Source organism: Dendronephthya gigantea, unplaced genomic scaffold, assembly GCF_004324835.1.
Source record: "Dendronephthya gigantea isolate DGI-Jeju-01 unplaced genomic scaffold, DenGig_1.0 000058F, whole genome shotgun sequence".
Taxonomy (NCBI): Eukaryota; Metazoa; Cnidaria; class Anthozoa; order Malacalcyonacea; family Nephtheidae; genus Dendronephthya; species Dendronephthya gigantea.
This window is the reverse complement of record NW_021163068.1, coordinates 485,169-508,198: the sequence shown is the minus strand read 5'-3', so window position 1 is coordinate 508,198 and position 23,030 is coordinate 485,169. Positions and strand designations below refer to the sequence as shown.

Genomic DNA, 23,030 nt, shown 5'->3' with positions numbered 1-23,030 from the left:
TGTGAACAGACCTATAGAGTTTTTTTCGTCTTGATTGCATCAAGATTTTCCTCTTGGGATATGCTCTCTTTTATACGAATGTAAACTGTCGAATCGTATTTTTTTGCATATATTTTACAGATTTCTGAAGATTTTCTTACGACTGTAGACAATGTCCTAAGTAATAAGGGTGAAGATATCATCCAAAGTGAACGGCAACACAATTCCTCCTCCAGGTAGATATATCAAGAAAAAACGGCCGCAATTTTGCAGGAATATTTCTAGTCTTATTTACCATTGAAGAATCTTCTGAAGCGCGAATCCGTGAATTTGTCCATCACCTCATATTATTATATTCAAATTTCAAACTTTTTGTCGCTGAAGGTTGTCAATTACAAGACTTCAAATGCACTTCAAACTTTTTCCTTGCATTTTTCTCACTTTTTGCAGTGTCTTTTTGGCAAATTTAGTCTTCTCTGCACTAATTCTGCGTCAAAAATTAGATTCACATGCACTAAAATTTACAGACGCCATTTTGAAAGAATGCCCGCGAAAAGAAACGAATCCGTTTCGAGCTGTTTGTAGCCAATGTGTGGAAACATATTTAAACAAATTTCTCTTTAATGTTTTTGTAAAAATGTGGCAAGCAAGGACAAAAGTTCCTTTACTGAAAGTTCAACTCTGCAACTGTAGATAGATAATATCATGGGTGAATTTTTTTACTAAAAGATGACATTAATTTCATCGCGCGAAATTCTTGCCCTTTCGGTCTTGAAGAGAAATAACATGGCACATTTCTAATTTTCTATGTTATTTTTTTGGGGATTGCAGGATCGTCCGAGCTTTGAATGAGTTTGCTCATAATTTAGTCCTTCATCCGAACGGCACGTTTCAAAAAGTCAAAAAGAATTACGCTCTTAATCTGCAAGCTATACAACAACAAAACTTTAGCGGGATAACGTTTTCTGGGACTGGGATTAATTGGAAACGTGAAGTAAAGTCTTTTGAGGAAAACAGCATTTCAATCGAATACAACGCCAGTCTTCCAAGTTATTTATCAACCTCGCTAATTATTCCACGAACGATATTTGACGAAATAGCTGTTGCAAACTGTTCAGGAAACTGCACATTCATTTTTATCTTTTATAAAGAAACAAACTTCTTCACTACGGATGAAAACACCTTGAGCCGTTTGAATAGTTTCGTCATTTCTGTGGATATTAAGGACGTAGCAGTTGTAAATTTAAAGGTACCTGTGAAAATCGCTTTTCAGAGCATTTTTCCCGGGGACTTGAACAGTACTTTGTGTTCTTACTGGGAATTCAGTCTACAGGATTGGTCACAAGAAGGTTGTTGGTTTGAAAGAGTTCTTAAAGATGACAGAGTACTTTGTAACTGTAACCATTTTACCAACTTTGCGATGCTGATGGTAAGTCGTCACAATGTAGAAGATATGAAAAAAGGAGCGATTGCTCCAAAAAAAACACGAATTATTTCGATCCCTGCATTTGCGAAATGATAAAAAAAATTTTCTGGAAAAAGACAAGAAGTTAATAAAACCTTCAATATGAAGTAAGTAATAAAACTAGTTTTTAAGGAGATATAACGTAACCAATAATGGGTAATCAGTTGTGAGTGCATGAAGTGCATTAGAAAAGACATTGAATTATTTCTTTATCAGAGTTCTGTAAAATATTGAACTAAATATTTTGATTTTTTTCTACATTTTAGGACATAAGCCCACCTGCAGCGGCCACAACGCATGACAGAATACTTAGTGTAGTTAGTACTATTGGTTGCGCGCTTTCATTGTTTGGTCTCATCTTGACAATTATTACGATTACAATATTGAGGTAATGTAAACTAGTACTTGCCATTAAGAATTGTCGCTTCACACAATCCTTCCTTTTGATCATTAAAGCGTATGGGCAATAAAAATTTAGTTTCTATTATTAGTTCCTTTTTTGAAATAGGTTTTAAACTTCTGATAAAGTTCTATGCAATCTTGGTCTATGGGATTTCAAGTTTACATTCAAGCCTAGTTACTTCGGTGAATGTTTGTGCACAGTTAATAGAATATACATGGTTTGGAGACCGCATAAAACTACAATACAACTCATTAACTCTGTTGAGGTAGATTTATGCACAAAATTGTTCCTTTCTCATCACATGTCTATTGTATTTTGCACAGATAAACCAATAGCAATCTTTTAATTAACATACTTTTCAAGGCAAGGTTGAGGAGCTTAGCAAGACGAATGCCATTGGTACGTTTGGCTAAAATACAATAGACATGTGACGAGAAAGGAACCATTTTCTGCATAAACCTTGACAATAACATGGTTGATGAGTTGTATTTGACTTTTATTTAGTATATTCCAAACCATGTATAAAAATGTTGCGTTATGACGTGTCCCACATGTGACGTATAATGCATATCCGTGATAATCCAAGATTGGGGACGGTTAGCTAATTTTCGTGAAATATTTCATAAATAAAGCACTATACAAAAAGTCTTAGATAGAACTTTCACCATAATTTTAAAAGCTCTTTCAAATAAGACACTAATAAAGACAACTAATATTCTTTAAATTAATAAAACTTTTACTTCCCCTATTTAGAGAACTCCGAACGAAAATTCCAAGCCAGATTTTGTTAAACTTCTGCATCGCGTTGGCATTAATGCTGATTGTATTCCTGGTTTCTGCCGAGTTGCCAAAAATACTGCCGGTGGTTGGCTGTCGAGCAGCGGCAGTCGCCTTGCATTACTTCTTGTTAGCAGCGTTTTTGTGGATGGCTGTGGAAGGGTTTAATATGTATCTCGCTTTTGTTAAAGTGTTTTCTTATTCGTCTCAATTCAAGTTCATGCTGAAGAGCTGTTTATTTGCCTGGGGTACGTCTTGGTAAATATATTATAACGGGGAAATGGAAGAGCTTGTATTAAACAGCTACGTAGTGGTTTCCGTGTTTAGATGGCCTATAATCAAAGTGTAGTGTCGCAGCTTCTCGCCAGAATGATTTTCATTGGCTGAACATCACAATACCTTTCTGTTTCAACCAATAGTATAGCTTCGTTCTTTAGAAAGCATAGAAAAGCATTATCCAATTGGACGAAAGCTTCCGAGAGGTGCGACATGTCATTGATCAAAACACGCTGGAATGTTGCGAAAGTTGTAATTAGAAAAGCGCGCGAAACAACAGCCAAAGGCGAGTGATATACTGATATTGCGAGCTTTTCCTAACTTAAGCCACATTCCCAAACGTTTGGATCAGGCCGTCCAAACGCGGGAAATCATTAAGTGATATTGTTTTATATAATAACAACATCAAGGGCTTCGACAGGTCAAAACACACGTTATATACATGTTATTGAAAGGTATAAATAACATAATGTGACTTTGTAAATAATTTGCAAAACGTTTCAAAATTTTAATTACACGTTAATTGTCTCAATGAAAATAAAAAGTTTAGTTTACAGGAAGTCAGCAATTATTTTGCAATAATGCAAAGATTGAGTAAAGTCTTGACTAAGACGATTTGCCTTTGATATTGTTTTGCTTTTAAACTGTTATAATTGTATCGTTTGTCTTAAATAATCCTAATAATGCCTGGTACATTTTAGGAACTCCTGGTATAATAGTAGCAATTACAATGGTGGTTGCCATGGATGAATATGGCGACAATAATTAGTAAGTAGACTTGAATTGAGTATTCTCATTGAAATATGTTGTCATATATTTTTTAAAATGTGTCCAGTTGCTTTCTTCGTTACGGTCTGTTGACAGGAATATATGAATGCTAGCCGATAATTCTTCGATTTTCCGCGGTCACTGAGAATATTCAGTATAACAGAGTTTCTTTAATCCAATCCAAAGTTAGCAATCATAGGAAGAACATAATAGAAAGGTTATATGGGAATTGTTTATTCTTTTAGTTGTCGACTACAAGGCTTGCCATTCATTGTGGCATTTCTCACTCCAGCTGTTGTGATCTTCACTGGTAATATCGTTGCCTTTTGCTTCATAATTCGGTCATTGCTCACTTCCGGTACGAGAGTTACCTCTGACCGCAAAACATCGGGTTTTCAGCAAGCTAAACAAGGAATTGCGATTATGGTTCTTCTTGGCTTGACCTGGCTTTTTGGCATCCTTGCGATTGACGATGGTAAAGTCGTATTTCACTATTTGTTTGCCATTTTCAACTCACTTCAAGGACTGTTTGTGTTTATCTTCTTCGTTATTTTACCCACTGGTACAAGACAACAACTTCGAAAGTTTGCTCGGAAAAAGACACAAGTCCAACGTCGCGATCTTCAACTAAAGCAGATGAAAGAGGAGCGTTCTCTCATACCTCATACACGTAACACTGTTGCAAACGTGTAACCATTTTCCTGGAAAACGTCATAAAAAAACGTCAACCTCGTACCTAGGCCTTATCGTAGGGGGAAGGAAAAGCCCTGGAATTCACCGAATTCCCCAAAAAATAGGGTCACGTGGGGCAGCCTTTTCCCAGGCCCTTCTACTTCCTTACTACGAGAAGGTCCTGGGCACGAGGTTGATAAAACGTAAGAATAAATTTTACCTGTTGTAAGTTTAGATATCCTGTATTTAGTATAGTATATAGCTTTTTTTTTCTTTGGTGGGACTTAGATGCGAAATGGCCTGCGGTTTAGGCTATAATAATTATACACTGTAAATGAAAAGGGCTAAAACTATCATAAGAAAGCTATTTCAAATCGAACGTGAAACGGCTTTTTTATGACCCTTTTAATATACAGTTAAGTAGTTCTACTATGTTTAACAAAAACCTATATGTGCGGCGTGTGGCGTGCATATTTGTCTGGTGAATTAAAAAACATATTACAAATAATTATGTAGTTTTTAATTAAAGTATCAGTGTTTATTAAAGTTGATATAAAGAGTACTCAATGTACTTCTGCTCTTCTGTTAAACTTTCGTTGGATTTTTGGCGATTATGAAACCGTTTCTCCCAATAAATTCTTAAATTTCTCCCAATAATGTGAGTGGAGCAGCCACTATAATCACGCTGTAGTCATGCTATGAAAATTTTAGTTATGATCATTATTCATTCCTTTAAAAATTCATTGTTTTCAGAGTCAATGAACACCACCATAATAGAAAAGCAAGACAAAATTATCAGGCGCCACCACTCTAAAACATCAATATTTCTTTGCCAAAAGAGATTTTATTTGATAAATCTCGTTTAAACTCTGACTTTTAAAAATGCGGTGAAATTATCCGCTTTTTTGGTTTCGCGATAGGTGCTTCGGGTATATTAAAAGCAGCAATTGGCTAAAAATCTAATATTAAACAAGACGCCTGCTCTGGCGTTAACTCTGGCGTGCCGCACGTCCCTTGAATATAAAGCTTCTGAACATAAACACTACAGCTTATACTCATTGATTTAGAAGCCTTGCGAACCTAAATGTTGTTTGATATTCAGACAACACACTGTGTTTTAAAAGTATAGAAGTGTTGAGAACCTGCTAAATCTTGTTCGACATTCAGAAGCACGTCGTACTTTGAAAAGTATAGACTGACGTTCAGCGATATTATTAAAATCAACCAGAATCTACATGTATTAAATATATTCTCACCCCAATTAAAACTAAACTTAATCGAACAGCATCAAAAGAGTGGTTTATTGTGTTTCTTTGGAGGAATTGCTGTATCATGCGAGCGAAATCAAATCGCGCCATCGGAAAATTCGCCAAAGATTTCGAGTAGTGCAAGTGTCTCAACTCTTGGGAGACAAAACTTTGACGTAGATAAATACGGTCACATACGCTCTTCAATGAGCGTCGAATCCAGTCAAGTCTTGGGTACTAATGAGCATTTCAGTTTTCAACATCCTCGTCCCCAGGGTCTGGCTCCGTTGCTCTCCACAGAGCTAGGCCCTGGCGACGACGATGAGTTTTCAAATGCTAGTATATTTCACGCCAAAACGCACTTGCGACGACGAAAAATAATTGACATGACGTGAAAATATATAAAGACATGACATGAAAATATATTAACATGACAATATAATTAGGAAATGGATAGACAAACTACGATAAGACAGGAAGTATAGCAATATATAAACCGAAAAAAATATAATAAGAAGATATAATATCTCTTAAAAATGAAAGGTGTTCTTAGCGGAGTACTTCAAAACTCTCCGATCCACACATTCAACTGAATTGCAAAGCATCCAGCTGTACTATGAAATCGACACATATACCCATTTCAAGAGAGGTCTGGCTACGTGCTGTACACGTCGCATGTTTTTTATTATTATCATTCAGGGTTTTTTTTGTTTACTTAAAACACAATTTTGAAGCAAGTTTGTGATAGGCATCTCTCTTGTGATGTGGGCTATCACAAGTCAGGGGAAAGTTTGCGGATGAGATGCCGCCAGAAGCAAAAGTGAACACAGAAAGCATTCAATTATTGACAACACAATATTCATTCGTCATCATTGGCGTCAATCAAACGTTAATTGACCATATTAATTTTTCTCTAATACCAGACTGATTTCTATTAATGGTGAAATATTGTTCTCAAGAAAAGGATAGCCAGGCATAGCTGAATATATGAACTTGGCCGATTAACATCGACGCTCAATTAACGGTTTGATTGACACCCATGCACGTCATAGACTTGTACTAACCGTCTGCAAACGAAAACTCAGCTTCAATATCTTCAAACAAAATGTCAAACTCTCAGTCTGATATCCCATCCTATAGAAAAAACGTCCGACATACACGTAATAAAAAACCCCGACGTTTTCAGTCTTGTATAAATAATCAAACAATATAATGTTCGGGATCTAACGAATGTTTTCTTCCAAAACTTTTAAAATCAGCAATATTTCTAAAAAGTGTGGGATAAAAAAAGTGAGATGATTTTGAGGTATTGAAATGAGTATATAAAACAAAATAAGCTAGCGCATGCTATTGACGGAATGACTGCACGACTGCAAGGATCATGTTATGTAGTAATTTCAATACCTCAAAGTAACCCCACGCTTCGTTTAATTTTAGTGAAGCGGGAGGGAAAATTTTATTCACGGACAGTGATTAATAAACAATAAAGCATCATTATATTGCTGTAGTATTTGTAGTTGTGACAAAAGATATGTAGATCTTTAGAAAACCGTGCAGGATAATTATCGATAATGACTGATATATGAACACAGCAGTCAAAGAAACAGGTCTATTTTCAAATATGAAAATCAGCTAAAAGCCCACACCAGGGCCGTAGCTAGACCGCTTAATTGGGGGGGTGTATATTCATATATTCATGTTTATATACCATAGGAACAATAGCATACAAAAGAAATCATTCGGGCATATGACGAATATATGAATATGCACCCCCCCAATTAAGCTTCTAGCTACGGCCCTGGCCCACACACACCGGACGCGATTTGGCAACGCGGCCTTTCATTTACCAAAAGCAAATTATTATATCAAAAACTGTTATTATATTCTTGAACATCACTTAAAGATAGTACATTTTGACTACTCTGGCGTCCATCAATTCAAAATTTTGCTTCCAAAAATTAACTTATGTGCTCCTTGAAAACTGGGAATTCGCGTCGCGTTGCCGCATCGCGTCCGGTCTGCCGTGTCGACCTTAAGAATTGCACGACGTGAGCATCGCTTTCCAAGAAGGAGCTAGTGTACGGAATTATTTAATAACAGCAGGATGACGGAAGATTATCAGACCGTGCCATTGGAAAGTGATCTTTGTCATGCATAATTATGGTAATCTTTTGAGGCGTGTCTTTAAACAACGGTGATACTACAGACTTAATCCAGGCCCACGCATCACTTAGAATTTCGTTGTTCAAACAAACGTCTGCTAGTCTCTGCCTTGAAAATCGTGGTCATCTATGTTGGTAGGCCACGACTAAACAGGCCAAAGCGACCAAGCGTCGATAAACTATTTTCATGCGACGAAATCATGTTCGAATATGACTGTACGCCAGGGCAGTTTCTCAGCCCTTCACAGACATAGCACTTCAGTCACAAGAGGGACAATAGCTAATGAGATGATAATGAAGTAACGAGGCTCTTCATGTGATATCAGATTACCTTAGCAGTTGGCATGGATCCGACGGGAACAAAATTCGAAGTACGAACCAGAGACAAGACCTCAGAGAGTTTACGTGTTGGATAGTATCTCGTTACGTTGTCCCAACTCTCGTGATTCAAAGCTGGAGCTTGGTTTGGGAATAAAGTACGTAATTGGATACTTTTTTACAAACAGTACGCGGGCAATTTTGTAACTGGAATTTGAGCAAGGAATGCTTTATTAACTCTTGTATTTTTAAGCTACTATTCAGTGTCGATGACTAGCTATGCCTTGTTAGGTAAGACTTTTAGGCCTATCATGTCCTGAATGGAAATCATTCGAACAATATTATTTGAAAATAATGTAAGACAAGGTTGCCCTGCAATCACATTTTCGACCATACTTTTTTCTGTATAATATCCCCACTTCCAGCTACTTATTTATGACCATAGCTACTTATATAGTTAGCTACTGACTGAGTGGTTTTATGCAAGTCGCGGCTCTTGGAGTGCACATGAGCTTTCAGATTTATAAGCTTGAGAATCAATTCGGTCAACCTAGTTTCACGGTAAATATACATCGGTATTTACGTTTAAATTATACCGTGACTCCACCATTACCTGTCGGAATAACACGGTGATAATTAACAGTCAACTTGTTTCGCAATGCAAACAATATAAATGCAATTCTATTCGTCATCAACTTAATTATAATTTAGATGAATAGTTCGGAATTTTATAGCCCGTTTGAATTTTCAACTACTCCGTGGTTTCAAAACTGATATGTGGTATCCAATTTCATCCAAAGGTGCCAACTTCATGACAAAAAAACGTTTAAACCAAAGGCAGGAACGTACAATAATGTGTACATACCGTCTGTCATTATAGTATGAATTATTCATTTTTCCAAATTGGCGAGGCTGTACGGTTGAACAATATCATTGCACATCTTTTCCTATACTTGATTTAAGAGGATATTTGCTTATATGAAATGTTGGGAAGCCAATTGAAAACATACTCATCCATGCAAGAGCTGAGAAATCGTGTCATGCATTCTTTTGAGAAATCGCAAAGTACATAACCAGAAATTCCGGAGATTAATTAGCATAAAAGTTCATAATATGCCAGGATTTCGCAATCAAAGATGGCTGCCTTGTTATTTTAGAATTATATGGGCACGAGACAAAATTTGAAATTAAAGCAACTTCGGTCATATATATTGATTTAAAATGGAGAGAAACTCAGTTCTGTTATGACATATATTGCAAGTATATATCATAGTTATAGTTGCTGAAATGACATTATACTGGGGAACCTGTTAAAGGTAATATAAAATATGAAAAAATGTCATAACAGTTTCTGCCCGTCTTAAATCAAGCTCCGCAACTGCTATATGTTTGACCGAATTTGCTTTAATTTCAAATTTTGTCTCGTGCCTTATATATAATTCTATTAGAACAAGGCAGCCATCTTGATTGCGAAATCCTGGCATTATCGGACATTATGAACTTTTATGGTAAATAATGTCCTGAATTTCTGCTCATGAATAAAATACATTATTTTAAATCGACGCAATGGCCAGAGTATACTATTTCATACAATACAGAATGCATTACATGTATAGTTTCGTACTTTTGATGTGCATATTTGTCGTAATTATTAGTGTGATATTGCTATGATGACTATATATTGCGTCCGCTTAAAAAGACTCGACTGATAGTCTACGGTTTAAGTAAATGAGTGCCGTTATTTTCAAAGTGTTAATCTGATAGTTAATGATGAGCTATCTCTGATGAGCTCAGTATAAGATAATTTGTATGCGCGATTCACCTCCACTAAAATAGTTAAAAAGTAATTAACTTTAATTCCTTTTAATGCATGACAGTTCATGGGAAGAGATAATATATTGTACAGATGTAAGTGTCATTAATTTTGTTTAAAGCTGTCGTTTTCTGACAAACGATTGAACGTCATGACCGTTTTCATATTGCATAAACTTTATTTTAATGTGTGACGCAACGAAAGCCGCGTTTTTTTAGGCCCGTCCGCACGACGCCGGAAGAATTTGAAAACGCAAGAATATTCCCACGGTTACGCGTACCGTCCACACGTATTCTGTGTTTTCGTCCACTGAAAACGGAAGAATCTGAAAACGCTCTCCAGAGTGGAAGAATTTGAAAACGACAGCTGAGCGGATACGTGTGGACATGCAGCTTTGCCGGATAAATTTGGAAACGATGACGTTTCACGTCTTGTGGCATATGCTCAACTTTATATTGCTTTTGTAGCCTCAAATAAGTCTTATTTAGGTTATTTTCATGGTGAGTAAAATCTTCGCCAATTCTTTTAGCATTTGCGGATGTATTTTACGAGAGAAACATGTCCGAAATGTCGGAGTATGGTTATACACAATTTCTTATACACGACATGCATTTAATAGCACTCAACAACAATATTTATAAGTTCGGGCTGTCATCTGTCCAAGTCCTCATTTTTGTTTTTCACTTTGGATTTGGTAGATTTTTGCTTTGAATTCGACATCCAGCCTGTGACACGCGGGTGGAAAACATGAAGGTGTATTGCGGGATCAAATAACTTTAGCGTTTTCGGATCGTTTTTGTGTTTACGTGTGGACGCGGATAAATATTTGAACAGATAAATATTTTTGTGTTTTCAAATTCCTCCGTCATCGTGTGGACACGGCCTTACACAGCTTAACGTACCTGAATGCAAACAAATATGGCGACATGCAATTTTACAGCAATCTAAAAAAGTTTTTAAGCGATTAGTGTCAGTGGTAAGTGGCGTTCTACAACGTACTTTTGTATCTCAAAAAAAGGTCAAGGCTTATTTTTCCCCTTACGTACTGGCAGGATCTTTTCTGATTTTACTCATTTCTTCTTCTGTCACTTTGACAAAAAAAGTCGCAGCCATTTTGAAAGTCAGCTTTCAGTTGTGTCTGTAGTCTGTAGATGATTATGTCGTAATTTATCCTACAATTTATCCTTAATATAGAATTCCTGCGGTGTCTGCTCCATGCAACTAACATGCATTTATATTTTACTCTTTACCAGTCTACAAGATGACGAGCATTGATTTCATAATGGTCGCATTTCTCAGTATAAATCTTGTGTTACGTCGTTGCAAAGGTAGGAAGAAATTATAATACTTTCTTTATAAAGCATCGCTGTTATTTGGGAAAAAGCTTTAACAACTTACACGTGGGTAATTTCCCAAGTTTTTGCAGTTGAGACTGGGTTCTTGAGGTTGCAAGGACCGTTGAGTGGCAAATGGTACTGGTCGTGTTGAAGTGTTCTACAATGGACAATGGGGGACAATCTGCGATGATCGTTGGGACATGAGGGACGCAAGGGTTGCATGTCGTCAACTTGGGTACCTGGATGCTGCCGCATCTTTTGAAGGCCACCAGCTTATTGACGGTTCAGGACGTATATGGTTAGATGAAGTCAACTGTACCGGTAGAGAAGAAAATATATCGAGATGTGGTCATTCTGGATGGGGAAAAAATAATTGCGGGCATCACGAAGACGCTGGAGTGAATTGCAGTAACACAGGTAAGAAGAGAACAGGTTATATGCCTTCGTTGAAAACAGAGGTCCTGTTTGCACCATACCGGATTAACTTGTCACGATATCTTTGTTTGCCTTTGAAAGGCAGTGGTTAGTAGCAAATGCTTAAATTAGTTTGATATAAATTTGGTACATTTATTTTGATCTCTGCCAGTGACTAATATTCCCATCGATTTCACGAACTCTTGTTATAGGTAAATTAATTTTTAGGATGATTGTGAAACTTCCCTCTCCGCTTTTTGCATTTGTGGTAAATCACTCATCTACATTGTATGTCATTCTACCAATTTTCAACTTGATATCGATAAATTAAGAAAATACAGGCTTTTTTTTCTTCATTGGAACTCGTGTGAATCAGCCACCTTCATGTGTTCGCGACAACTATTACTGCATGGAAACCAGGCTTATCTGCTCTTTTCACTTGCATAATCGAGTTACTTTTTTCTGTTTCTACAAAACTTTCTATTTATAACCAAACCACATATTCCTGTTATTTCTAGCAAGTAAGCCGGTCACAATAAGGTTACAAGGACCAAAAAGTGAAAAAGGTACAGGTCGTGTTGAAGTACTCTACGACAGACAATGGGGAACAATCTGTAATAAGGGATGGGATATGAGAGACGCTAGGGTTGTGTGTCGTCAACTAGGTTATCCAGATGCTGTCAGATCTCTTAAGGGTTGGAAGATTCCGTCTGGCCCTGGACGTGTATGGTTAGAAGACGTCGATTGTACTGGAAGCGAAGAAAATATAGCAAGATGTATTCATCCAGGCTGGGGGAAACATGGTTGCGATCATTCAAAAGATGTTTGGGTAGAATGTAGGTAGCACTGGTAAAAATATTGGTAGAAATTTATATTTATATCCATGTTTCGGTGTTCTCCCGAAGCTGGTGTATATTTAGTCGTAGTCATTTCCACCAACGAAAAACAGTCCGGGTGAAAATTGGTCTTCATTTCGGTTTTCAAATTGGTCATTATTGACTGCACACACAGTTTTTTTTCTTTAATAAACTGATTTCAAAACAATCATAAGCTTTTGAACTTCGCTTCAAAACTGCGGACTTCTATTCCTTAAAGGATTGAGATTAAGATATTGCGGTTCAACGTTGTATTAGTGGCTCGTATCTCATTGTTGGAGAAGAAAATTCCGTAAAAATAACTTGATGTTAATTGTTGTTTTTAAATTCTTGCAGGTAGTCTTGCTTCACTAAGATTGCAAGGACCATTAAGCACCGTTGGTACTGGTCGAGTTGAAGTATTCCACAGTGGACAATGGGGAACAATCTGTGATGTTGAATGGGATTTCAGAGATGCCAGAGTTGTGTGTCGTCAACTTGGCTATGTCGACGCCGTTCGTGCTCTTCAAGGGCACCAGATTCCTCATGGTTCTGGACCAACATGGTTAAATGAGGTGGACTGTATTGGGTCAGAAGGGAACATAACAAGTTGTCCTCACAGCGGGTGGGGAGTTCATGGTTGCTTACATCATGAAGACGCTGGAGTTGAATGCAGTACAACAGGTAATTAAAACTTCAAATTCTGTTCTTTCTCGCCTATTTTGTAATGTGTAAGGCATGCAGTTCACTTGACACAACTGTACTTCATACAGAATTTATTATTGTCGGAAACAGCTCGTTGTTTTTAGCTGTTGTTAGCCTTGAACAACTATGCTCAAACATCTGACTCTTGTTCGTCCTTGCAGACAAACCTGTTTTGCTGAGGTTGCAAGGGCCACTGAGTGCAAGAGGTACTGGTCGTATTGAAGTGTTCTACAATGAAACCTGGGGTGCAATCTGTGATTATGGATGGGATTTCATGGATGCAAGGGTTGCATGTCGTCAACTTGGCTATCCAGATGCTGTTAGGGCTCTTAAAAGAAGCGAAGTTCCTTCTGGTTCCGGGAAGATATGGTTAATCAACGTCTTTTGTACAGGGGAAGAACGGAATATAACAAGCTGTACTCATCGAGGCTGGGGCGTTCATCCTTGTTCACATTTGGAAGATGCTGGAGTCGAATGCCGCACATCCGGTATAAAATGATAGTATATTTCGTACGGAAAAGACATCGTTGAAAAACTGGCATGAACTTTATTAAATCATCTCATATTCTTTCACGTTGTTTTAGATGAGCCTGTGTCACTGATTTCAAGATAATCATAAACTTTTGAATTTCGCCTAAAAATTCCAGACTTCTATTCCTTAAAATTTTTGAACAATTTTTAGAATATTTAAGATATTGTTCAACGTTGTATTAGTGGCTCGTATCTCGTTGTTGGAAAAGAAAATTCCGTAAAAATAACTTGATGTTAATTGTTGTTTTTAAATTCTTGCAGGTAGTCTTGCTTCATTAAGATTGCAAGGACCATTAAGTGCCGTTGGTACTGGTCGTGTTGAAGTATTCCACAGTAGACAATGGGGAACAATCTGTGATGTTGAATGGGATTTCAGAGATGCCAGAGTTGTGTGTCGTCAACTTGGCTATGTCGATGCCGTTCGTGCTCTTCAAGGGCACCAGATTCCTCATGGTTCTGGACCAATATGGTTAAATGAGGTGGACTGCATTGGGTCAGAACGGAACATAACAAGTTGCCCTCACAGCGGGTGGAGAGTTCATGGTTGCTCACATCATGAAGACGCCGGAGTTGAATGCAGTAGAACAGGTAAAACTTCAAACTCTGTTCTTTCTTGCCTCTTTTTAATGTGTAAGGCATGTACTTCACTTGACACAACTGTACTTCATACAGAATTTATCATTGTTGGAAAGAGCTCGTTGTTTTTAACTAATGTTAGCCTTGAACCACTATGCTCAAACATCTGACTCTTGTTTGTCTTTGCAGACAAGCCTGTTTTGCTGAGGTTGCGAGGGCCACTGAGTGCAATAGGTACTGGTCGTATTGAAGTATTCTACAATGGAACCTGGGGTGCAATCTGTGATTATGGATGGGATTTCAGGGATGCAAGGGTTGTATGTCGTCAACTTGGCTATCCAGATGCTGTTAGGCCTCTTAAAAGAAGCGAAGTTCCTTCTGGTTCCGGGAAGATATGGTTAATCAACGTCTTTTGTACAGGGGAAGAACGGAATATAACAAGCTGTACTCATCGAGGCTGGGGAATTCATCCTTGTTCACATTTGGAAGATGCTGGAGTTGAATGCCGCACATCCGGTATAAAATAATAGTGAATTTCGTACGGAAAAGATGTGGTTGATGTACATTTTGCATGATTCGATTTACGTAAAACTAGCATGAACTTTATTAAATATTTTCACATTCTTTCACGTTCTTTTAGATGAGCCTGTATCACTGAGGTTACGAGGACCATCGAGTGCAAATGGCACCGGTCGGGTTGAAGTACTCTACAATGGAACCTGGGGAACAATCTGTGATGATAAATGGGATTTTAGAGATGCTAGGGTTGCATGTCGTCAACTTGGTTATCCTGACGCCGTCAGATCCCTTCAAAGGGAGGAGGTGCCACCTGGGTCTGGACGTATTTGGTTGGATGACATCGACTGTAATGGAGAAGAAGATAATATAACACGATGTATTCATCGCGGATGGGGAATCCACAAATGCGATCATGTTAAAGACGCTGGAGTGGAATGCAATACAACAGACAAAGGTATTCCAAATAGAATAATAGGCTAATACTAATTCAATCTAGTTATTTATTCATTAATTCTAATTAACCGGGGGGGCTAATTGTTATCTTTCGTTTAATTATTGGTCTTCTTATTTCTTTTCTTATAAATAGAAATTTCGTAGACATAATTACTACCACTACTACTAACAATAATACCTGACCTGAGATGTTTGTATGCATTTTTTTTAAAGTTCCACCTCGTAAGAGAGTTCTACTGAGGTTGCAAGGACCATCGAGTGGAAATGGTATTGGTCGTGTTGAAGTACTCTACAATGGAGAATGGGGAACAATCTGTGATGATGGATGGGATATGAGAGATGCTAGGGTTGTGTGTCGTCAACTTGGTTATAAATATGCTGTAAGAACCCTTCCAAGTCACCAAGTTCCTTCTGGTGCTGGACGGATATGGTTGAACAACATCAATTGTACTGGAAAAGAGCGAAATATAACAAGTTGTTTCCACAAAGGATGGGGATCTCACAATTGCGACCATTCGAAAGACGTTGGAGTGGAATGCACTAACACAAGTAAAAACTTTAAGGATTAATACTTCTAAAAAGATATAGTCATAGATCAAGATACTTTTAAAGATATAGTCATAGTCTAAATTGGCGATTTCGCGAATCGTTTATACGAATATATTTATACAAAGTTTATTCCCGGTGCAAATTCGCGGTATTCAAGTGATATGGAACATTTAAACTTCGCAGCGAATTTGTGCCGGAACCTGACACAAATGCCCAATATTTAAATCAACTGTGACGACGATTTAGTTCAAAACATGACAATATACGGACAATTTTACAAGTTGATTTTGAAGCAATGTAACAAAACTTCACAACTTGTTTTGCATTTGTAGATACCTAGAAATTGATTTTTTCCGCAGTGAATGAATATCAATATATTAACATAGGAGGAATAGTTCTAAGGCTGGCTGTATACAGTTATAATTATAGTAAAATGTATTAAATACGGTCATTTCAATAAAAAGTATTGTGAGAATTCGCTGTAATCCTCGAAAATAATTACCTTGGAAAATCTCTTCCCGACAAATGCTGGCTTGTGACTTCTTAGAACCCTTTCATAATTTTTACGTAAATTTTTTTAGGTAAGCCTGTTTCACTGAGATTACAAGGACCATTGAGTGGAAATGGTACTGGTCGTGTTGAAGTATTCTACAATGGACAATGGGGAAGAATTTGTGGTAATGGATGGGATATGAAAGATGCTATGGTTGTATGTCGTCAACTTGGTTATAGATATGCTGTTAAAACTATTCGAAGTCACCAGGTTCCCTCTGGTTCTAGTCAAATTTGGCTGTCTGAAGTTGGTTGCACTGGGGAAGAGCAAAATATAACAAGTTGCTCTCACAAAGGATGGGGAAACCATAACTGCAACAATTCAGAAGGCGTTGGAGTAGAATGTTCTAACACAGGTGAAATGTCGGTGGAAAAGAAACGTTTACACATCTTAATTCCATATCTGGAAGTTTTAGAGATAACAAATATCGCGACAAATACCGGCTTGTGACTTCTTAGAACCCCATCATAATTTTTACGTAAATTCTTGTAGGTAAGCCTGTTTCACTGAGATTACAAGGACCATTGAGTGGAAATGGTACTGGTCGTGTTGAAGTGTTCTACAATGGACAATGGGGAAGAATTTGTGGTAATGGATGGGATATGAAAGATGCTATGGTTGTATGTCGTCAACTTGGTTATAGATATGCTGTTAAAACTCTTCGAAGTCACCAGGTTCCCTCTGGTTCTGGTCAAATTTTGTTGTCTGAAGTTGGTTGCACTGGGGAAGAACAAAATATAACAAGTTGCTCTCACAAAGGATGGGGAAACCATAATTGCAACCATTCAGAAGGCGTTGGAGTAGAATGTACTAACACAGGTGAAATGTCGGTGGAAAAGAAACGTTTACACTTCTTAATTCCATATCTGGAAGTTTTAGAGATAACAAATACGCGTGGTGTTCCTAAAACCTGATTTGATTGTATTCGTTCAAAGGTCCTTGTCCTAGTGTCGAAGATGGTACACATGAAGTGTATGGCATTTTCAAATGGCCTGAAACTCCGGTTGGAAAAGTTTCTAAACTTGCTTGTCCTTATAACAACGAGTCCACTGCAAGTCGGGAATGTTTGCATTCAAACCGAACCAAGGGTGGAAGTATCTGGGGTGATATTGTGGCAAGTAGTTGCAAATTTCAAAACAAACGAAGCAGAGATCTCTTTCAATTGTCACAGGTATTTAATCCGAAGCGTGGATTTTCGAGTCTTTCCAGCATATTCAAATATTGATGCCATTAGTGCTTCCTCTTGATCTTTAAAAAAATTCGCTATAAAAATTGATACTATAGTTTAAACATATTTAAAGATATCCCTGTGTATTCAAAACCGGTTTAAAGCTATTCCCAAAAAGTAGTTATGTGGATTGAATGGGTAGCTTTGACTCTTTTGAATTTACTGTGAAGGCAGCCGACTATAGGAACTAGATAATAAAAGTTTGATTCTTCTTTGAACGTTGACAGGCTGATGTTTTGATTAGCTGTAGTTAAATGATCAACAATTTTACAAGGCCGTTTGCATTTTTACTTTGCTCAAAGTGATCATACTGTGTGTAGAACTTCATTCTGCCGACTCTAAAAAACTGGATTGCTTACCTGGAACTTGAGCTTCAATAAAACCTGGCATTATTGTTGTTTGTTCTAGGAAGTTGTCGATTTCGAAAACGTGGTAAATGTCACCCAGGAAGTGAGAAATCTTTCCTTCGTTAATCCTGAAAAGACTCTTCAATCTGGGGATATTAGCAACATCGCTACGATACTTCAGAAAATTGTTAAGGTCAAACAGAAATCTAGCGAGGTTTGTTATTTCAGATGTTATTGTCAATACATGCAATTTTATGAGTTACATATTACGTAATTTCAAGTTTATGTACATTACTTCCCCTTTCGATTGTGCTTTTTTTTAAATTGGCTATCATATATTCGAAGCATTGACAATAGAAATTGCTTATGTTTTATTTTAGTAATAAGCTTATGTTTTAAACTTAATATTTACTTTAGGATAAATTTTTAATGTAATAATTATTCGCTGAGATTTTAAAAATCAACTTGGGTAATAATCTCGACCAATCAGAGGCCAGAATTTTGAATAATCCCCTTTGTAAAAAGTACTAAATTTCTTTAACCGTCTAATTGTTTTGGGTTTGCAAATTACTAGGTTTCTGACGATTTCCTCACGACAGTAGACAATGTCTTGGATAACAGAGAGGAAGATGTGTTTCAAAGTCAACAGGAACACAATGCTTCTTCAAGGTAGACAAATCATTGAAACTATCGTTATCTCATGTATGCAGCAAACATTTTTGTGTGGGTGATAAATTTTATCGGACCTGCAAAGAAGACTGGAAAGTTACAACTTAAAGACGCTTTGAGCTTGGGGTGTAGGGGTCCTCCATAAGTTCAGGGAGGTTTTTTTAATGTCTCTCTTCCCCTTCAACCTGAAACATTATTTTTTAAAATAAATTTGAGGCTGCAGAAATATTTATCGGTACATCTGAAAGAGTAACCTAAATGAGTCAGGCCGGAAAAATTTGGTTGCAAAATAAGAAAGAGTTTGAAAAATATCGTCGTCCGCAGTTGGCAAACCACATTTTTCTTACTTTTCAGGATCGTCAGAGCTTTGAATGATTTCGCGGAAACTTTGCCCCTTGATGAAGAAGGCAAATTCAAAAAAGTTAAAAGAAATTATGCTATTAATCTGCAAGCACTACAACCACAAAAGTTTAACGGAATAACGTTTTCTGGGATGGTAAGGAGAACAGAAAAGGTGTCCTTGGAGAATATTAACACGTCAATCAAATTTGATGCATGTTTCCAGTGCACTTCAACGACATCATTCGTGATCCCAGAAACAATATTCGATGAATCAACAATTACAATGAGTTCAGAAAACAAGACATTTTTTTTTGTCTTTTATAAAGAAGCCAAATTTTTTAAAGCAACTTTAGCAGAAACCACGAGACGTTTGAATAGCTTTGTTATTGCTGGGAGCGTTAAGAGGACTCCAGTTGCAAATTTGAAGACGCCTGTTAAAATCGCTTTCCAGAGAACGTTTCCAGGAGACACAAATACTACTTTGTGTTCTTACTGGGATTTTAGTCTTCAAAATTGGTCACAAGAAGGTTGTTGGTTTGAAAGAGTCCTTAACGATGACAGAGTACTTTGTAATTGTAACCATTTCACCAACTTTGCGATGTTAATGGTAAGTCATCGATTCGACCCATTTAAAACACAAGATACAGTCAATGTTTGTCTAATAAAACACGAAATACCAGTTTTTACCGAAAGTCGTTCTTCTCCATCCTTACAGGATATTAGTCCCCCAGTGGGGGCCTACACTTCACATGACGAAATACTTAGTGTAGTCAGTACTATTGGATGTGCGCTGTCATTGGTTGGACTGGTGTTGACGATAATCACGATACTGCTATTCAGGTACTGTCAATAATTAAACAGGTGATATAGCTATGCCCTTATATTATGACCTCGTTCTTTTTCACGCCTAAAAGATGTTTTGTCTTGGTTGTAGAAATTCTACCATTCTCTCAGCCATTTTAGGTAACAGTGACAACTGCGACCATAAGTGATGTATCAAATAATATGTTTTTATTTATCTAAACCAGTCTATAATAAACACTTTTCCACTAAAGTCACAGTTGCATTCGTTTCTTGATGCCAAAATACTAGTAGAAATCTACAAATATACCAGTCCCCAAATACTAGTAGAAATCTAGAAATACACCAGTCCCCAAATACCAGTATAAATCTACAAATATACCAGTCAATGGACCATTCGCCTGGCAAAATTTGTATAAAGTAGTATTAAACATGAATTTGTACAAAATTTACCAAAATTGGAAATGATCCATTACAGAACCCACATGCATTGTGTGAAATTATTTCTTAATTTCTTTGTCGCAAGAGACAAATGAAAAAAATTTGCATGGGAACAACAGCCATAATTATATTAGTTTTCACCTTATGACCGTTATCACCTTTTATTGTTAATTTAGAGAACTCCGCACAAAAATTCCAAGCCAGATTTTGCTAAATTTTTGTATTGCTTTGTCGTTGCTGTTAATTGTATTCCTGGTGTATACCGAGTTGCCCAAAACGTCACCAGTATCTGGCTGTCGAGCAGTGGCAGTCGCCTTGCATTACTTCTTGTTAGCAGCATTCTTGTGGATGGCCGTGGAAGGGTTTAATATGTATCTGGCTTTTGTTAAAGTGTTTCCTTATTCGTCGCCTTCAAAGTTCATGATGAGGTGCTGTTTATTTGCCTGGGGTAAGTTTTTGTCAGAAATATTTATAACCGGTAGGGAAAAATTAGAAATGCTACAGATAACGAGTTTTTTTGTATATATTGCTCAATGGCTGCACTTCAATCATAGACTGAAATAATAGAAATTCTAAGAGATAAAAGTAATAGCAAAAAGATGTAATAGAAAAAACGCACTTCTCGACTTTTAAGAAGTACAAGTTATTCCTTAGATGAAGTAAGGCAGACCCAAACAACAACATTATTTTATTGGCTATTCCATGATCACAACATCTGAAATGGGTTAATTTGCATCAAGCTGAAAAGGTCTATTAACCCCGATTTCAAATCTATGCGCTACTTGTATAAATTAATTTAGTGGTGTCGTACTAAAAATGGTGCATGTCGTCCATTGGTATATTTAATGGTATAATACTTTGACATATTTGCATTTCAGGCGCACCTGCTGTTATCGTGGCGATTACAATGGTGGTAGCTTTGGATAAATATGGCGACAAAAATTAGTAAGCCAAAAACTTGTTTCAATTTTATTTTTAAATAGAAGCAATTTGTAACATTTAATAGTTTCCTTTTTATTGATCTGTATGCACCACATAAAGCAACTGATATTGAAAAATTGTCTCTTACCCTTTTATAGCTGTCGACTACAAGGCTTGCCATTCATTATAGCATTTTTCACTCCAGCCGTTGTGATATTTGTTGGTAATACAGTGGCTTTCTGCCTTATCATGTATTCATTGCTTACTTCCGGTACCAAAGTTACTTCTGACCGCAAAACATCGGGTTTTCAGCAAGCTAGACAAGGAATAGCGATCATGGTCTTGCTTGGTTTGACTTGGCTTTTTGGCATTCTCGCCATTGATGATGCTAAACTCCTGTTCCAGTATTTGTTTTGCATTTTCAACTCACTTCAAGGAACTTTCGTGTTTATTTTTTTCGTTATTTTACGTGCTTCTACAAGACAACAACTGCTAAAGTTCTTCAGGAAAAAGAGCACAGGCAAAAATCGCAATCTTGAAATGAACCTACTCACGAGTGAAAAGTCACAGCAAAATAACTTAGACGATGCCACAATTGGTACAGACCTGTAGATAGGTTCCTAAATCCAACCATATGAAATCTGAGAAAAAGGTTCCTTGACTAAGTTTATATAACCCGCCGAATGTTTTAAAACAGAACTTCTTCCTTGCACACATTCTGAAGATACATTATAATTTTGAATTTAACAACTCTATAGCTCTAAATTTTTAAATCATTTTAACTTGGCCTAATGTAAAGCGACGAACAAGACTGTAAATCTGATGTTCGGCTAAAACGGCTCAAGATAACTCGCTTTCCCCTTCAGAGGGAATCACTGCATGAGTATGTTATACGCACTTTTCGAACGCTCTGGTGTAAATAAGAGTCAACGAGGCTTAAGAAATCGTTGTACATTACCACAAGATTGTAGATTGCATACTTTAGCATGTACCTAATTACACAACATAATTACATGTAGCCTACTTATTTATATTATAACATTTTCAATATACATTCTCAATATTCACGAACGCTGACTCAATGTCTCGCTTGCTCACCAAAACTCCCGGGTGCAAAAGTATTAGTTATCTACGTCAACAAAGGACCGCTCACTTGTCGAAATTTTTCGAGAGGTTCACATTTCGCGAAGTTAGTTCGTTGCAAATTGTTTTCAAAGGTGTTGTTATATTGCTGTTCGATATTCTACATTGAAATTATCGAGAAAATATGTAAGTATATTAAAGATTTTATTGTTTAGTGTAAAAATAATTGTGGTTTACATATATTTTTTGTTTTAATTCATTTTGCGTATTATTAAGTGGCTTAATTTATAAAATATAAACAGAGAAAAGTGTTTACACAGTTCCGTTTGTGTTTCGGAAGGAAGAGAATTTAGTTCATTGTCAAAAGTGACGACGTAAACTGGTTTTGAGATTTGATTTGAGAAATGAAAATCAAAAGTATACTAAAAATACGGCAGCTCAGCGCAACGAACAAAGTAAATGCACGCGCTAATAAAAACGCGCGCGTAAATCCAAACGCCCGTTCCACGTCAATTCACGGCTTTGTAACAAGAATTTTTGTGTAACATCTTCACATTTAGGCGTATGAATGGCCTAGAATTGGATTCTGCGTGTTTCTCACTCTCTAAATTTTTAAGACTGCGCTTCGATCTTTAAGGGAATTTTTGTTTAAAACTTTTTAACATTATTCATGCATTTTTTCTTTCCCCTCTGTCCAGGAATATGAATTCTAATGATTCTCGGATCTCCTATAAGGTATGAATTAGTTATTTTCTCTTGTGGACGGTTCTGTGATTTTAAGAATGAATTGGAAATCGGGAATTAAATCAGTACTTTAATAAGCTTAT

The 23,030-nt window shown here is 36.9% G+C and overlaps 2 protein-coding genes and 1 long non-coding RNA gene across 3 annotated transcripts; all 3 read left to right on the top strand.

Moving 5' to 3' along the window:
- Positions 1-2,700: 2,700 nt before the first annotated feature.
- LOC114529915 (adhesion G-protein coupled receptor G2-like) lies at positions 2,701-4,449 on the top strand (the record flags this gene model as incomplete). Its single annotated transcript, XM_028551484.1, has 3 exons — positions 2,701-2,872; positions 3,602-3,668; positions 3,914-4,449. Coding segments are annotated over 3 exons (687 nt in total), but the record flags the coding sequence as incomplete, so codon positions are not given.
- A 3,255-nt stretch (positions 4,450-7,704) lies between these two features.
- LOC114529978 lies at positions 7,705-11,316 on the top strand. Its single transcript, XR_003687717.1, has 3 exons — positions 7,705-8,225; positions 11,134-11,208; positions 11,298-11,316. It is a non-coding gene; the product is annotated as an uncharacterized LOC114529978 (long non-coding RNA).
- Positions 11,317-11,351: 35 nt separating this feature from the next.
- On the top strand, positions 11,352-22,045 carry LOC114529896 (deleted in malignant brain tumors 1 protein-like). The gene is made up of 16 exons (XM_028551470.1): positions 11,352-11,634; positions 12,150-12,467; positions 12,843-13,169; positions 13,352-13,678; positions 14,938-15,270; positions 15,483-15,818; positions 16,400-16,726; positions 16,864-17,190; positions 17,307-17,542; positions 18,008-18,160; positions 18,521-18,615; positions 18,970-19,564; positions 19,673-19,797; positions 20,376-20,647; positions 21,078-21,144; positions 21,279-22,045. The coding sequence occupies exons 1-16, from the start codon at positions 11,418-11,420 to the stop codon at positions 21,730-21,732; spliced, it is 4,509 nt and encodes a 1,502-aa protein (XP_028407271.1). The 5' UTR covers positions 11,352-11,417; the 3' UTR covers positions 21,733-22,045.
- Positions 22,046-23,030: the final 985 nt, after the last annotated feature.